This window comes from Microtus pennsylvanicus, chromosome 6 (assembly GCF_037038515.1).
Source record: "Microtus pennsylvanicus isolate mMicPen1 chromosome 6, mMicPen1.hap1, whole genome shotgun sequence".
In the NCBI taxonomy this organism is placed as follows: domain Eukaryota; kingdom Metazoa; phylum Chordata; class Mammalia; order Rodentia; family Cricetidae; genus Microtus; species Microtus pennsylvanicus.
In genome coordinates this window covers 39,232,818-39,250,887 of record NC_134584.1, presented here as the reverse complement: position 1 = coordinate 39,250,887, position 18,070 = coordinate 39,232,818, and the positions used below count along the sequence as shown (strand labels likewise).

At 45.9% G+C, this 18,070-nt stretch overlaps 1 protein-coding gene and 1 long non-coding RNA gene across 4 annotated transcripts in view; one reads left to right on the top strand and one right to left on the bottom strand.

Moving 5' to 3' along the window:
- The window catches only part of LOC142851908 (uncharacterized), a 56,009-nt gene that overhangs the window by 3,460 nt on the left and 34,479 nt on the right, over window positions 1–18,070 (bottom strand). The window lies entirely within an intron of this gene.
- Window positions 1–18,070, top strand: part of Ankrd55 (ankyrin repeat domain 55) — an 89,722-nt gene that overhangs the window by 49,462 nt on the left and 22,190 nt on the right. The window contains exons 7-8 of one of the 2 annotated variants that reach the window (XM_075976063.1): window positions 2,271–2,399; window positions 9,935–10,119. In XM_075976063.1, coding sequence (XP_075832178.1) covers window positions 2,271–2,399; window positions 9,935–10,119 — 314 coding nt within the window. The remainder of the gene's footprint in view (window positions 1–2,270; window positions 2,400–9,934; window positions 10,120–18,070) is intronic. The other variant, XM_075976064.1, reaches the window with a different exon arrangement.

The following is an 18,070-nucleotide window of genomic DNA, read 5'->3' as shown; positions in this document are numbered from 1 at the left end:
CACAGGAGCACATGCATGAACATATATACGTAAATACCACACACACACACAAATTAAAATGGATAAAAGGCAAAGCCAAATTTTACAAAGTCAAGAAAGGTGGCCGGGAACACCCCCTTGCTTAATAAGTAGTTTCTCTTAGCACCTACAATGGGCTCGCTGTTCAGAGCGCTTGGCATTGAGACAGGCAGACGAGAGCGCAGCCATCATGAAACCCGTGACTGAAACATGATCTCACAACTAGAAAAGGAGTAATCAATGTGAAATAAAAGAAAAGGAATCTGGTTCCCTTGTGTTTGGGTTTCTGATCCCAGTGGCCTAACTGGAAATGCAGAAGAGAAACTCATGGAATGACTCTGTGTTCCATGAGAAGAAGCAGCAATTGGAGCAAGTGGATAAGCTCCACCCTCTTTAGTATTCTCTTTCATATCCTTTTATTCCAGCATTCTTTCCCATATGGAACCAATTTGTTAACTATCCCCAAGAACAGCTGTAGAGGTATCAGAGGACACTGGGAACTTGAAACCCCGCAAGCACACTGTAAATTACAGATTCAAACTACGAAACGGGTTGAGGAGTTTTAGCATCCTGGGCCAGTTCTCCAACCTCAAACCCTGGCCTCAGTCCTCTTCTCACTCTGACTTGAACACTTCACTAGAGCTGTTTCTCCTTCTAGGAAATAAGAGGACGATGGCATAGATCAGGGTTGGTTAGCTGCTGTGGTAACTCAAAATCTCAACCTCCTGGCACAAGAAGAGGGATTTGTTCACATCATGATCCGATGGTGATTGATGTGGTGGATTTGTTCTCCCTCATCAGTTAGGGACTTGGGCTTTGCAGTTTTGTGTGCCCATCACCTTCTACAGCCCTGTCCTCCTCCACATTCAGTGGTGGTGAGGAGAGAAAGCAGCCATGGAGGAAGGTATGCTTCCTAAGCCGGGCCTTGAGGGAGTTTCCGAACCTTCCCTCCATTCTCCAGTGGTTAGAACTCAGTTGCATGGCAGAACCTGGTGTAGAAAGCTTAGGATGTGGTCTGTGTGTCCCGGGAGAAGAGGAAGTAGCTTGGGAACCTGGGAGAGATGTCACCACAGCCCTTACGCCAGAAGGTGGTTTGGAGGATGGAGTGAGGATGGTAGCTGTAAGAACTCAAATGACATCCTGGATCAATAAAAATCCTGAGGGTAGCGAGGTCAAGGCCTGTCTCCTCTTCCCTGCTCATCCTCTGCAGCAGGCAGGCAGGCCTCTTTGGCATCTTCATGCTCTCTGCAGGAATAACTAAGAGAGAAGCTATCAGCTGCTCCAGTCCTTTGCGGTCTCTGTGGATAGCCCAATCTCAATTCATCCTGGATGTTTCCATGTGGACCAGAGGAGTGATCAAGGCGAGGTCATCTCTCATGGCATACTCTCAAATACCACTGTTTCTTTGGGGGCTGCCACTGGCCAACGTGAAACCACTTGCCATTAAGGCATTCCTTAACTGTATACCCTCAGTTCTCAGAGAAGCTGAGATTTGTCAGCTGGACTAATCTAGCTCGATCCTTCCAGCTGCGAAGAAAGGATTTTCCTCTTGGCAGTGTGAATCAGATCATTCCAACACCTGCTTGACACCCTCCACCATGCTTCCACTCGTGTGGGAAAAAATCCAAATGATTTGCACAGGATCAGTACTCCCAGGTTCAGCCTGTCGTCAATTTCATTTCTCCTCTCCCCTTATCCATCCATCGATCCATCCATTCGTCTGTCAGCTATGCATACAGTTTCTGTTCTAGGCACTGGGACCTCAGCAGTCCCATAATGTTCAGGACTTGGTGGCGGTTTGTGTTCTTGCGTGACCGCTGTCTCTGATGCTGTTCTTGAGCATACCCTCAGCGATGCGCCTTGGTGCTGGCGTTCTTCCTTCAGTCCTTCTCACAGAAGACTGTATAGAGCAGGCCCTGCTCCCTTAGTTATGTTCCATGCGCACACTGCCAGCCAGTGTGGCTCCTCCATGTGCATTCAGTGTCCGGCTTCCTGTATTTTACTGCAGCCCAACTCCCCCGAGGGCATGGATTTGGTTTCTCAAACTCACTTTTGTAATCTCAACACCTATTAATTTAGCAAAAAGTTAATCATCAACCACCACTTGAACAAGTGGCTTAATGAATGAAGGAACTACCAAGCAGCAGCAGTTGGAGTGTGGGTGACGGCCTGCTAGCCAGGGGAGGAATGTGAACTTGCGTCCTCTCGGGAGCCTGTGTTCATTTCTGTCCCTTCTGATCATTGTGCTGCAGGGAATGACACCGCTCCACTGGGCAGCTTTCCATAACCGGCCTCAACACACCCAAGTGCTGCTGAAGAAGGGGGCAGATCCCACTCTCCTGGACAAGGACTTTAAGACAGCCCTCCACTGGGCAGCCCAGGTGAGAAAGCAGGCTGTGAGCATGTCTCGCGTTTAAATGAGGTAAAGCCGACCTGAGCGGGTCACCCAGAGAAAGTTAGAACTACCACACATGCTGGTCCCGATATTTACTTGAAATGTATATGATAGAGCAAGGAGGGCCGTCCCCCATATCCAGAAAGGCAAGAGGAAGCCTGCCGCTTCAACAGACATATACACACCCTTAATGCTCTCTCTTTGCACTCAGTGCTTCCTGTTGACTTACAGAACCCCTCGGGACCAAGCTCACTGACTTTCCTCCATCCCTCCACAGCCACGTCACTGCAGATGACCCCGGCTTTTGTACCCAGCAGTGAAACAGTGACTCACACTCCCGCATCACGGTCACATGAGTTGAGCCACCTGAGTCCACACAGCCATAGATAGCAGAATGGGCCTGTGAATTCTAGGGTCCAAAGAAAGCCGGGCGGTGGTGGCGCACGCCTTTAATCCCAGCACTTGGGAGGCAGAGACAGGTGGATCTCTGGGAGTTCGAGGCCAGCCTGGTCTACAAGAGCTAGTGCCAGGACAGGCTCCAAAGCCACAGAGAAACCCTGTCTCGAAAAAAAAACTAAAAGAAAAAAAAAAGTCAAATAGACTGAGAGGAAAGAGTGGCGACACCTGACAGCTCTATCCTTTCGCCAAGGGTCGGGCTCTTTAACAAAATTAGTGGAGTTACCTACTTTTCCCACACTCGAGGAGAGCAGGGATATGCTGCCTTCAGCATGCTGGCTTCCCATGCCAACGCCCAGATCCCCACTCCTCGCTGCCATTGGCCAGCCAGGATGGCATTGCCGAACGGTTGCCAGCTTCATTGTGAGAGTCATCTCTGCTGCCCAACCCTGGTTTCACTCAGGGTTTTCCTAGGGCAGAGGTAGCACCTGGGACTTTCGGGACTCACAGGTGTGCCTATGACCAGGGGAAAACAGAAGCAATTCGGAAACTGCTCTGTTTTTGTGTCTCTAAACTTGGCTTCGGTTGCAGGGCATTGGACCGGGTCCTGGGCAGGATGACAAAGTGAACCAGACTTGTTTTTGTCTTCTCCACCTGCCTAGCATCCTCCCGTGCACTTTCGTTATCTGATCAGCCGCCCCGCCCCCTCCCTGCGGGCTCTGTTGAGGGCACTTAGAAACTTGACTCTGGCCAGTTAGGGACCACAGTAGCAATGATCCCAAAGAATCTGGTTCAGCACCCAAGCAATGCCCTGAGCGTGTTGCTTCTCAGCTCAGGTGGAAATGGTATCTGAATTAAGCATTTCTACAGATTCCCCCTCAATACCCTCCCACTCTGACTCCTCCTTCTCGGCTACTGTCCTCTGAACGCCCCCCCCTCCACCCCCGCAGTAATTCTGATGGACCTGCATCATCTGGTCCCTCTTCCTCCATCCCAGCCACAGTCGAGTCCTAAATTAGCCCTTGTAGTAGAATGAATCCCCAGCAGGCCTTGCCCCAAATGCAGACTGCTGAGCTCCCTGCACCCAGACCTTCTGAGTCCTCTGTCCTTATCCTGTAGGCGGCAGTTTGGCTAAACCAGAGCGACAACACACACTGAATTTCCATGACAGCCCTGGATTTGACCTAAGGAGAGTCATACACATCTGCGTATCTTAGCTCCAAATATATCGGGAGAGGGGGGTATGAATGGAACCGTGCCTATGGCAGCTAGAGGATGTGACGGAACTGGAAGAGACAAGTCACTTTGTTAAATTCTCTGACCTTCGTAGAGACTGGGTTGATGAACTGAGTATTCTTCTCTCTAAAATTTAGAGTCTAAGCGACTATGCTGTAAATGATATTGCTCCCAGCCTGCCATGCTCCCAAGACTCACCTAAAGACCTTTTAAGTAATGTGGATGCTTAGGCCCCACTTAGAGTTCTCCTTCAGTTATTCTAAGGTGGAGCCCGGGCATGGAGACTTTTAAACCTCCTTCCTTCTCCCAGGAAATTAAAATGTACTATTAGGACTGAGAGCTGTTGTTAGAGAGGAACTCCAGTTAATGGTGGCCAATATCGTATCTACCCCTATCTTCAATGTTGCCTTTTCACCACAGTTAGACACATGAGTGAAATGCCTCCTGTATTTGCTCCATCACGACTCAATAAACCTTCTGGAACATCTGCTGTATATCTGGCTCTGGCCCTGGAAGTAAAGTGAACAACAGAAAGGTTCCCGTTGGTACCCTACGGTGCTGGCCGATATCTGTGTGTGAGTGCTGGGCTCTTGCATCCGATTTTCTGAGCAAAGCTGTCTTCATCACCCCATGACAGTTGGTAACTGCATCGATGTGTAAGGAATCCTGGCTCTGAGGACCTGTGGTCTCTCTCCCTTCCACGTGGCTAGTGTTGGTAGTCGAAGTCCCAGGCTGTGTCTTCTGCCCTTTGCAGGAGTACCGGGAAATCAAGGCCTCACTGGTCCGCCGCAGTTACCTCTTGTTGCACAGGTCCAGCGCTGCATGCTCGTCATAGTGTTTCCACATGAATGAGTCTGCTTCCCATCGGCATTTATTCCTTTGCTCAACTTCCTGCCTTTCTCTTGGACTGTACAATGAGATCACATATAAGGCTATGGTACTTGGAAATAATTAAAGCCTTTGTATTTGACCCAAACAACCAAAGCAGTAAAGATTTGAAACATCGGGCCCAGAAACTAACTTCAACTTCTGCTTCTATTTTATAGGCCCTTTATTAGCTAGAGATAGACTACAATGGCCATGCCCTCTTTCCTCTTTTCCTATCTGTCTAGAAGACACCACTGTTTGGCCATAGCTGGGCTAACAGAAGCATCACTGTTTGGCTATAGTTGGGCTAATAGAAGCATGTCACTTGCTGTCTGTGATAATCTTAGTGTCATTCCAGACCCGTGAGGCCATGCTCTCACCTCCCTGTGATGACACTAGCTTGTCAGGTATCTCTGCCTCATCTCCCTCTACAGGCCAGCACAGAGTGATAACCCCCCTGATTACCTCTTACATGATCAATACTATTACATTGGAGGAAAAGGGCAGGAGAGATGGCTCAGCTGGCGAGATGATTGCTGTGCAAGCCTGTGGACCTGAGTTGGAATCGGGTGCCTGACACCCACATAAAAAGCCTGGCACGATGATAATCCTGGAATCATTGTAACCTGTAATCCCAGTGCTGGGGAGGCAGAGCCAGGAGGACGCCTGGGGCTCACTCATCAACCCAGTAGTCTTCCTGGATAGGTGAGCTCCATGTTCAAGGACAGGCCCTGTCCCAGAAAACAGGGTAGAGAGAGTGACAGGGAAAGGCACTCAACAGCAGCCTCCGGCCCCCACATATTCACACATATGGGCGTGCACCAGTACACATATGCAGGCATACAGTATTCTTTATCTATCCATCCATCTGTCTGTCTGTCTCTATCTCTCCCTCCCCCTCTCTCACATATATAAACACAAATGACATTATTCTGGAAATTAAATTTCAGAATGAGTTTTATCAGAGACAAACCACATCCAAAACAATAGTTTCTCATTTCCAAATCCTCTTTGTTCATTGCCAATACATAGAAAAATAGTTTTGTCTATTGTAAAATATGTGTCTTATATTCTGAAAACTTGTTACAGTTGTTTCTTAATTTCAGGGCCTTGAGTTTCATCTGTCTTTTCAAATATTCTACTTAGACAACCACATGAGATGCAAAAAGTCGTTCCAGCTCTTCCTTCCCAGTCCTCCTATCTTCCCTCCACTCTCCTGTCTTATTTCAATAGCTAGGACTCTGGCCCTCGAAAGACTAGCTGAGAATAGCTCAGATTCTAACACTTCAGAGATATTGCGTGTATCCTTTTCCTCCCTCTAGTTAGCGAGGAGCCCATTCTCGACCGCTTACTCTTCAGACTCGCTATCTCCATTCCAATCTACTTCGTCTGGCTGCAGCATGTCATAAAAGCCCTCAGGCCTTCAGGGCGACGTGACTGAAGCACAGCCCCTAGCTCGGAAGCTGCTGCTTTGTACTCGCTCTAGCATGTGATGAATTATGTTTACATCCCCTCATTCAAGGTAGGGAGAATAACCCTTTCCTGTCAAAGGAAGGTACCGTGTAACTTCTTTTGCGTTAGTAATTATCTTAGTTGCTGTAACAAAGGCAACTTAGGGCGAAAAGAGTCACTTCTGGCTTGGCGTTTGAGGGGATGCAGTACATGGTGGAAGGAAGCATGGTGGCAGGCATCGAAGGCAGCTGGTCACATGGCACCTGCAGTCAGGAAGCAGAAATGAACGCTGGTAGTCAGCTCCCTCTACCCTATAAAAATATACACTCCAGGACTCCACCCATAGCGTGGTGCTGCTCACGTCCACGGCAAGCCTACCGTCTTCTTAGACCTCTGTGGGAGCATCTTCGCAGACGCACCCAGAGATGTCTTTCTAAGACGATTTGATGATTCTAGTCCAGTCAAGTTGCTAATGAAGAATAAACACTCTAGTTCCCCAGCCCTATGCTGATAACCAACTGGTCCCACAGCCTCCCGATGAACCTCTTTGAAGGGACACTGTCTTAGTTACCGTTCTATGGCTGTGAGGAAGCAACATGGCCAAGGCGATTCTTATAAAGGAAAGCAGCATTTAATTGGAGGCTTGCTTACAGTTTCAGAGAGTTAGTCCATGATCATCATGGAGGCAGGGGTGCATGACAGCGGGTCAGGCAGACATGGTGCTGGAGCAGCAGCTAAAAGCTTACATCCTAATCCACAGGCGGGAAGAGAGAGAGAGAGAGAGAGAGAGAGAGAGAGAGAGAGAGAGAGAGAGAGAGAGAGAGAGAGAGACTAGACCTGGCTCTTTGGCAAGCGGTCTTCTGAGTCAAGCTCCTCTCCAGTGCTCTCTGCTCATGAGGGATAAAGAGAAAACAACTAGCACATAGAGTTCTTAGAGGACGTGAAGGCAACGTGACAGTGATTACCCACAATACAAAGCAGATAAATACAGCCAAACAATCTGTGACACTGCGAAGCCCAGAGCCCAGCAACAGGCTGTGTGTGATCTTGCTGCTCCCCTGGTGTGCTAGCATTCCCACTGGATGTGGGCCCATTCTCTCTTCCTCCTTTGGCCCCATCTGGGCATTCCTACTTCTGCTCTCCTACTTCTTCTTGGCCCCTGTGACCTCCCTAGCCCCCCATCGTCTGAGCCTCCCTTTAACTGGAGCCATCCAGAGTGCTAGCGGGGAACGCGGGGTGTCACCAAGAGATTACCGTCCCCGCTGTTGGCTTCTAAAGCAGTGTCTCTGGTAGGGTACAGCGGGGCCACCTTCCTTGCAGAGACAAGGTTCACCATGACTATTTATGTGACAGGTCCGAACAGCGGTTTTCAGTGCAAACACGCAGGGTCCTTTTCCTCAAAGGTCCAAGCCTACAAACTCTACAACGTCAATCCTGGCCCAGCTCATTCTTAACTCTGACCCAGAGCGAATTCCTCCATCCCTCCGGCCTCTGTTCTCTGACCTCTCTGCCTATCTCCCCGGGTTATGGTCAGGAGTGCTTTAGGAAGGCGCTAAGCAACAAGCAGTCTCTCCATGCACACAGCTGTCACCATTATTTCTGAGGAAAACTCACACAGGAAAGAGAAGTACAGATGATAGTGTTACACGGGAGACCCAGGAGCAGGCAAAGGACTTATCTGGGGAACCCACAGCAACAAAAGGCAGGTTGGGAGAAGAGAGTAAAGTGAGGGGAGACACCTTGCCCATCCTTGTTCAGAGGCCTAGCCTACAGCACTTCAGCTTCCACGACACATGAGACCATGTGGTCAGGTTTCAGAAGAGGCAGACACAGGTGCCCGAGTTGCAGCTACTGCCAGTGACTTGTCCCAAGAGTCGGGCGAGGAGAAGGAGCAGAGAGGTGAGGTGTGTCCTTTTGTTTTTTCCATTTGTCCTTAATGCTCCCTCTTCTACAAAGAGGGGAAACTGAACAGAGGTGTTTTGCCCTTTGAATCACCTTGGCAACCTGAAGGCCTTTTCTTTTCCAGGAAATTGTAAACAAAACAAACCCACCGAGCTGGCACTCTTCTCTGTTTTCCTTCTCCAGGAGCGGGTACTTTCCAAGAAAAGTGTCTCTCGACTGTTTCCAACTGTATTCCAGACCCCTTCGGAATAGCATCGAGTAGTATATGAATGACTCTAGAAAAAAAAAACTGTGAAAGCCCCTTATCTACATGTTCAGTGTGGCAGGCTTCTTAGGACAGATAGGCACAGCACACAAATACGTGCTCGAGTCACATCCAAGCCATGTGGAACAAAGGCTAGACAAAAAGAGGAAAGGGATGTAAGGCGGGGGGAGGGGGGAGAAAGAAAAAGGTCCACTTTCCAGTCGCGAGACCAAGGTCCAGGAGGAAGCCCACTGCCTGAGACACCCGAGATAGAACATTCTGTGCTCAGCACCTTGAAATTCTCAGTTTGTTTTATAAGTGGAGCCTGCACACACACAATTCTAACCCCCAAACTCCTGCATCAGGAGCCCGACTCCCGCCCAGCCTCTGCCACTGCCCTCTGCTCTGCCCTGGGCCTAAGGAAAAGCTCAGTGTACCCCTGTTGCAGGATGGATCCTGGGCACCTGGGAGGATCTGGAGGCGTGCTAGGAATCTCCGACACAAGGATTGCCTAAAACTCACCGTGCCAGACTGAGGAACAGGGCTTTTGTCTGCAACCTTGTGTCGTGGTTCAGCCCTCCTCCTCATCGTGTTAATAGTTAACACGGCCACCTTGTCCAGTGAAATGAAGACGTCGAAGAGCAGATCTAGGGAGCAATTTGTTGTCTAGGCAACACATCTGTCAGGCTAGCTCTGACGTCGGTTGCCGTTTGCCACCAAGTCCATCGTCAGTTCCCTAGGTGTGGAGGACATTAACCCCAACTGGAAACAAAACTCCCGGCAGAGAATTGAGATAGGTGGAAATTTGTTGAAGAAATGGAATAAAAATTATAGATAGCCACTGTCTGGGATTAGATTTCTCTAGTGGCCCCAACAGAGCAGACTCAAAGTCAAAACAGAGTGGCCACGCTGAAGCTGCATCTCACTAAAGCCAAGCTAAGCTGTTAGCTGAACTTCTGAGAAGCCAGGAGAGAGGGGGCAGGCGCATAACAAAATCCTCCACAGATCAAACCACATGATCGCTCCCTTTTAATTTTTCACCCTTCTGAGGCTGCTTCGCCCATCACAAAACTGCAAACTTACTTAATACATTGTAAGGTTTTTTTTTTTTCCTTTTTGTAATTTTTTGGGGCAATGATTTATGTAGCTCTAGAATATGAACTTTTTTCAAGTAGTCATGCCGGAAGGTCAAAGGGTTGGACAGGTCTACAAGTACTCGACAAGCTGGCTGTAAACTGGCAAGACGAGTCCCCCAGTCCTCATCATCTAAGGAAATGACCACCCTGCTTTTTCCTTCCTTGTTCTGTTTTTTTTTTCTGCTTATCCATCCTCTGTCTTTTAAAACACGCCCTCCCTCATCATGCAGAGGTAGGAACATGGACAGGGTTGTTCATGATGGGATTTCTCTGACTCTTTTTTTTCAGAGTGGAAATAGGATCCTGTGCTCCATCATTCTGAGTCACCATAAGGGCCCGTCCATTATCAACTATGATGATGAGAGTGGAAAGACGTGCGTCCATATTGCAGCAGCTTCGGGTTTTGGCGACCTTATTAACGATCTGGCAAAAGTCCCTGAGTGTAACCTGCAGGCTCTGGATGTGGACGACAGGTATCCATGGCAACTCAGACAGCATTGGGAACTACCAGTCATCTTCCCCTAATGTTAATCTTAAAATAAAGACACCGAGGGCGCTATCCTTTCTGACTATATCCTTATTACTGGTAATACATGTGTTTGTAACAAATCTTGGTCTATTTTAGTAAGAGGAGGAAAAATCATTGTTATGAACAGAAATCATGACTACAGAGTTGTCAGATTTTCCACTTTTCGTTGAATATCTCAGGAGGCTTTCTGTTGAGCTGACGTGGGCCCTGGTTCTTAATGGAGTTTGTATTTCCTTCTTAAAAACCATGGACCTTACTAATGAAAAAAATTTTCCAGCTATTGTTGTTAAATTGGCTGGAAAAGGAAGCTGAGTTTAGAAAGGGATGATGACAAATCTCAGGGGTTGTTAGTAACCCAGTGGAAGATCACCTGCATCTTTAAATGGGGCGCTCATCACCTACGAGGACATGCTTACTAACCTTTGTTGACTTTAGGCACTGACTGTGTGGGAAATGCAAGAAAAAAATACAACAATAAGCAACATTATTGAAAAGTGTAAGAATTACAAACTTTCTGAGTATGTAGTCTCCGTTTTCTGTCAAAGTAAGACCTGAGCGTATGATAATCTTAGAAATCCCATAAGAGAACCTCCGCTGATACCGGAAATTCTTTTAGCATGTGTATGTCGGGGGTGGGGGATGTCTTATCTTCTACATAGGTCTCAGGAGTTGAAGATGTTTAACCTGATAATTTTAATGAAAACTGAAGGCTGCTTTTTCCTAAGAGCGGGTATTGATCCTAGAAAAGGGCATGTTAGTAAGATGGTTCGGGAAGTAAAACATCCAGGCAGAGAAAGAAACACAAGGTAGTGTTAAGGGATGGAAGGAGGTTTGCCTGCTTCCAACAGTTGCTAGAAGCAGCTCCCTATTTTGCAGAATTACACATTTTAACAAATAAAATCCATTTTCCTGAGCTTCAGGAAAGAAAACAAACCCAGAGAGGAAAATCAATGCAGAAGACTAGGTCTGATGAGAAGGGAAGTGAGTTTCTAGGAGTCTCCCCGCCCCAAACCACTGGGTAAGCCTTTCCTGTTCTCATATTGAACACAAAGCCCTGTCTTTTCTGTGAAATTCTGAGTTTCTGTTAATAATTGAGCTGTTTAAAATCGTCAGAAGCTTAAAGGCATCTCTGCGACTTGCCCTTCTTTCCTCTTTCTTCTTCTTTCTTAGTGAAAGAGTTTCCAAAAGAAAGGCTTTGTGGTAAGAGAAGAGAAATAAGATTGTGACGAGAGCTGTGCGGTGGGGGAAGGGGTTTGGAGAACTTGGCTGCCTGTTCTTAGCCTACATCAGAAAGCAGGCAAGGTGGTGCTCCCTGGAACCATAGCCCCAAGGAGACTGAAGTAGGAGGTTCACAAGTTAGAGGCCAACACGGGATACAGAATGTGTTATGGAATGAGACTGTCTCAAAAACATCCCCCCCCTTTTTTTTAATGGCCAACAAGATGGCTCAAGAGATAAAGGCACTTGTCACAAGTCAGATGAACTGAGTTCTATCTGATATATATATAATGGAGGGAGGGAAATGACTCCCATGAAGCTATCCTCTGGTCTCCATGCAAGTGCCATGGTATGCCAGCATGCACGAACACATCCACACACAGAAAAGAAATATAGGGGAAAAACTGAGTCATGTAATACCCCTACGGTATTTTAAATGTTACAGTACTCACCTCAGAGTAATGCCAAATCACAAATAATGCAGAAACAGCCTCCATGTCTCAAATGTCCCACATTTCATCCATCTGTGAGGTCATAATTCATTTCAATAAACAGTTTTATTTATTTCATAAATAAAAGGGAAGGCCTTTTATCTGATTCTCCTCCCTGCTTATTCCTGGCAATTCTCCAGAGGTGTTTACAGGCTTCACAAATTCAGCCCTTACTGACAACTGAAATAGCCTTGCAGCCTTCCACCCATCAACCCTTACCCACCAGGGACCACCACTCTGTTCAGTTGCTTTAAATCACAGATCCTGACCTTCCAATTCTTATTGTGTTGTCCGAGACCAGCTTACCGGATCATCCTGCAACCTTAAGGTAGACAATACACTGTAGCTCAGACAACGTGACTTATGTGTCACAGATTTGCCAATGATGTGCTCAGTACGTAAGTCAAAGGTTGTCAACCTGTTGCCTTGTTCTCTGTGCCCCTCCCATGAGGGCCAGAGGAATTAAAACCAGTTGGTCTTAGCAAGCATAAGGCAGGATTTATTTCATAAGCTTTCAAAGTGAATTGTTGCATCTTGACAAGCCTACATCAACTGGCTTCATTGGCAACTTTCCTCTAGATGGAGAGAATAATCTGCTGTAGCCTCATCTTGCAAAATATTGTCTAGAGAGCTCTCTTATATAAAATAAAACAAATCCTACCTGTCACATCCAGACACAGTGTGATAGGTCACTGCACATTCAGATACACTGTGATAGGCCACTGCACATTCAGATACAGTGTGATAGGCCACTGCACATTCAGATACACTGTGATAGGTCACTGCACATTCAGAGACATGGTGTGATAGGTCAGTGCACATTCAGAGACACACTGTGATAGGTCACTGCACATTCAGAGACACGGTGTGATAGGCCACTGCACATTCAGAGACACACTGTGATAGGTCACTGCACATTCAGATACACTGTGATAGGCCACTGCACATCCAGATACAGTGTGATAGGCCACTGCACATTCAGAGACATGGTGTGATAGGTCACTGCACATTCAGATACACTGTGATAGGCCACTGCACATCCAGATACAGTGTGATAGGCCACTGCACATTCAGATACAGTGTGATAGGCCACTGCCCATTCAGATACACTGTGATAGGCCACTGCACATTCAGATACACTGTGATAGGCCACTGCACATCCAGATACAGTGTGATAGGTCACTGCACATCCAGATACAGTGTGATAGGTCAGTGCACATTCAGAGACACACTGTGATAGGTCACTGCACATTCAGAGACACGGTGTGATAGGCCACTGCACATTCAGATACACTGTGATAGGCCACTGCACATCCAGATACAGTGTGATAGGCCACTGCACATCCAGATACAGTGTGATAGGTCAGTGCACATTCAGAGACACACTGTGATAGGTCACTGCACATTCAGAGACACTGTGATAGGTCACTGCACATTCAGAGACACGGTGTGATAGGTCACTGCACATTCAGAGACACACTGTGATAGGCCACTGCACATTTAGATATACAGTGTGACAGATCACTGTATTGGTGATACATTGCCCTCTAAGGTGTCATAATCTGGAGAGGGGGTCAACAGACAGAGAACACAATCTCTACTTAAGGGTAGAGAGTGTTTAAGAGTGTACTTAAACACTCTCTACATATTTGGGTCCGAGGCCCTTCTCTTCCAACCTCCAGAAGCTCCCATGCCTGAGGATTATTTGGCTCTCTCTCACATGCCCTTCTGCCCAGAGATCAGGTTCTAGAACAAGGTCCAGCGGAGGCCTGCCTTCCTTCCCTTCCTTGCTGCCCCAGGTTCCTTTCCCGATTAAGAGACAGGAAGCTTAGTCATTCTCTGCAAAGGAGACCTCATCCATAGGAATAACACCACTTTGCCTCCCTAACCCCACCCCCAGGAGGGTGTGTATGGGAAACAGAGCCTAAAAGTGTGATATTTCATCATTCAAAATATGGCCTATCCAATGTTGACTAAAACTATAGGAGATTCAAGTGTCTAGTCCCTTTACACAGTATTTTCCAGAAGCCTAATATCCACGGCTACTCATCACCTCTGTCTAACGTCCACGGCTACTCATGACCTCTGTCTAATGTCCACGGCTACTCATCACCTCTGATCTGATAGACATTTCCAAGCAATTAAACGTCTACAACATCAAAAACACATGAGCACAGGACAGCATATAGCTCCAGCTACGAAACATGCATTTATTCACAGTGACTATACTCTGAGGAGATACAATGCTCTCACTCTACCCCGACTCCAAGGTTAACTTTACCTAAGGCAGAACCTCAAACTTCTGCTTTAGATAAAAAGTTCTGATGCACACTGGAACACTTAAAGACCCCCTGGGAAAGGAGTATCAAAATGAACTGTCCGAATTCAAACTTCTCATGGAGCTGTGCAAAGTCACAGTACACTGTTAGCCAGAACTGTTTTTTTCCATGATATAATACGGAGCAATATCGCCAAAGCTTCCTCTGTGTAAGCATTTGATTGAGACTCTAATAGGTTAGCAGTTGGTGTGTGTGCTGTAGGTGCAACCCAGTGAGTGAAATGCTCTTCTTCCTGCTCACATGTAAAGTGCATCTGAGGGAAAGAGTGGAGTATTGACTACATCAAATATTAATGCTTTGTCACAAACAAGATTTTTAGAGATTATGGTAATTTTTATTATCTGTAATAAGTGATATTTTTTCAGTATGAAAACATAGAATTGAACCTAGGCCCTCACTATGATAGTGAAGCACACTACAATGGAGTTATCACGCCAACCCTATAATTTCTCATTCTCGTCATCTATTTAGACAGGTGGAAAATTTAACCTCCATTTCTTTTGGCTGGTTGTAAAATTTTCACAATACCAAAATATGTAATAACAGAGGTGGGAGACGGTCCTCTTGATGCTTGTCTTTATCCTTTTGGGTCTGATGAGCCTCCACTCTCTCTGGGCTGTTTTGGGGAGCACGGTGATCTTGGGCTATAGGGCTCTGACTGTCTAGACACATCACTCAGACAGGACAGCCCCCACCACCCAGCAGCCCTACCAAAGAAGCGAATTATGGTGCCTAATGTTGTTTAGCCTGGTACTTCCTTATGCTCTCATCAACCTCAATTTTTTTTTATGGTATTTAGGTTGAAAGCCAGAGCCTGGCACATGCTAGGTAACGCGCTACTACTGAGCAACATTCTCTGCCCTTTATCAGCCTATGTCCCGTCTGTCTTGACATCTGAGGGAGAATTCTGTCTAGGGTTGGGGAGACCAGCTTCCTTAACATGTGCAGTTACATGCGTTGCCTTTGCTTCAGATCTGTTCCCAGTTCCAAGCCTGGCTTTTGGAAGCAGCAAGACATTATTTATATATTTACCCTGTCACACCTCTCCTCTAAGATTTAGTACAAAGTCAGCCGTGCCTTTAAATAGAGGACAGAAGAAAAATGGAAAAGAATATACAGTCATATTAATAAATGATGTTGATGAACGTGTGCCATTTTTAGAAAAACACATACCTAGAGATATGAACTGACTATATAACCTAACATGACCCAAACTTGTGATCCTGTTGCCTCAGCTTCCTGGATGCTGAGATTATAGCTGTGAGCACCATGCCAAACCATATTCCTTCCTTCCTTTCTTCTTTCCTTCCTTCCCTCCTTTCTCTCTCTCTCTCTCTCTCTCTCTCTCTCTCTCTCTCTCTCTCTCTTTCTTCCTTTCAAAACAGGGTTTCTCTGTAGCTTTGGATCCTGTCCTGGAACTCACTTTGTAGACCAGGCTGGCTTTGAACTCACAGAGATCCGCCTGTCTCTGCCTCCCAAATTCTGGGATTAAAGGCGTGCACTACCTCTGCCCATCTTCTGCTAAGCGACAGTCAGTCAGGGCTAAAGTACAAGTGCACAGGGTCAGATGTAGAATCTTCCATTTGTGACATCCAGCATGGCAGTGCCCAGAGCACTTCAGAGGTCAGACATTTCCTAGAGGGAAGGTCACTGTGGGACCCTCTGTGACTGGCTCATGTCACTCAACAGGATGTACTTGGGGTTCATCTCTATTACAATACACTGCTAGCCTGTTCGTTATGCCGTTGAGTCATAATCTGCAGTATAGAGGAACCACACAATTTGTTTATCCACTGACCCCTGAAAAGATGGTGGCTTGCTTCCATTTGGGGAAGTTATGAGCGGTTGCTATAAACATTTGAGAGCAGGCTCTTAGGCGGATGTAAGTTTTCGTTTCTCTACCTAGATATCTGGAAGTGGGATATCTGGGTCACATAGTCAGGATTTATTGAACCCTGTAAAACTTCCACGAAGATCATAGGCAAATTCCAGGTCTTCTACGTTTTTGCCACTATCAATTATTATCAAGCTTTGTTGGGGTTTGCCTTATTTTAATCATTTTTATAAGCACATGGGATCTCCTTGCCATTTTAATTTGCATTTTCCTGAGGACAGTTTCGTTCTTGCTGAGGTAAGGTCTCACTCTGTAGGGCAGATTGGCCTGGAATTCACTGCATAGCCCAGGCTGGACTCAGACTCACAGAAAACCTTATTGTTCACCTCCTGGGTACTAGGACTTCGGGTGTGTGCCACCACACTGATGTGACAAGTATTTTTGAGCCTGTGGCACCTTGTCCTATGTGTCTCACCACCCACACGTCTCTTTTGGTGGAATGACAATTCTGTCCTTTGCTGTTCTCCAAATGAGTTTGTTTTCTTATTGTTCAGTACTGAAATTTTTTATGTATTCTAATTATAAGCCTTTTGTTGAACAAGTGGTTTGCAAGTATTTCCTCCCGTTTTTGGACTCCTCTTTATTTTATTAAGAAAACACTGGTTGTGCCGGGTGGACATGCCTTTAATCACAGCACTCGGGAAGCAGAGGCAGGCGGATCTCTGTGAGTTTGTGAGTTTGAGGCTAACCTGCTTTACAGAGCAAGTTCCAGGACAGCCAGGGCTAAACAGAGAATCCCTGTCTTAAAAAAGAGAGAGAGAGAGAGAGAGAGAGAGAGAGAGAGAGAGAGAGAGAGAGAGAGAGAGGAGAGGAGAGGAGAGGAGAGGAGAGGAGAGGAGAGGAGAGGAGAGGAGAGGAGAGGAGAGGAGAGGAGAGGAGAGGAGAGGAGAGGAGAGGAGAGGAGAGGAGAAAGAAAGAAAGAAAGAAAGAAAGAAAGAAAGAAAGAAAGAAAGAAAGAAAGAAAAGAAAGAAAAGAAAGAAAGAAAAGAAAGAAAGAAAACACTGGGTCTTAACAAATAGTTAAGTATTAGTGAATATCTGTCTTCTGGTTAAGGAAGGACTTTCTGAACATGAAAGACATAAAATGAAATGTATTTGAATGTGAATGTTTTCCATTTTACATAGAAAAAATCACTAAAATTTGAAAGATTGAAGAACAAAATGTTTGAAGTTTGTATAGATGACCTATAAATGATCAATATCTTTAGTATGCAAAGAGCCCATTCAAATGCATTAATACTATCATAGAGAAATAGATAACAGACACAGGCTAGTGACACATGCCTTAATCCCTCCACTTGGGAGACTGAGGCAGAAAGAGTGTATGTTCAAGGCTAGTCTATGCTGTACAGTGAGAATCTACCTTTAAAAAAAAAGCAACAAAAGGCATTAAGAGTGATTTCAATAAAAAATTCAAATGGAAAATTTAACCTTAATAGTAAATAAAGAAACATAAAGGGCAATATCAAAGTATCATTTTGCCAACCAAATTGACAAAGATTTTTTAATTAATTTATTTTTTTAAAAAAAGTATCTTTTCTCATTTTACATGCCAAATCCAGTTTGGATAAGGGTTTGTCTATCTTGTTGATTTTCTCAAAGAACCAGCTCTTTGTTTCATTGATTCTTTGTATTGTTTACTTTGTTTCTATTTTGTTGATTTCAGCCCTCAATTTAATTATTTCCTGTCATCTACTCCTCCTGGGTGAGGTGCTTCTTTTTGTTCTAGAGCTTTCAGGTGTGCTGTTAAGTCGCTAGTGTGAACTTCCTCCACGTTCTTTAGTGCTATGAACTTTCCTCTTAGCACCGCTTTCATAGTGTCCCATAGGTTTGTGTACACTGTGCCTTCATTTTCATTGAATTCTAGGAAGTCTTTAATTTTGTTATTTCTTCCTTGACCCAGAGGTGATTTAATCGAGCACTGTTCAATTTCCATGAGTTTGTAGGCTTTCT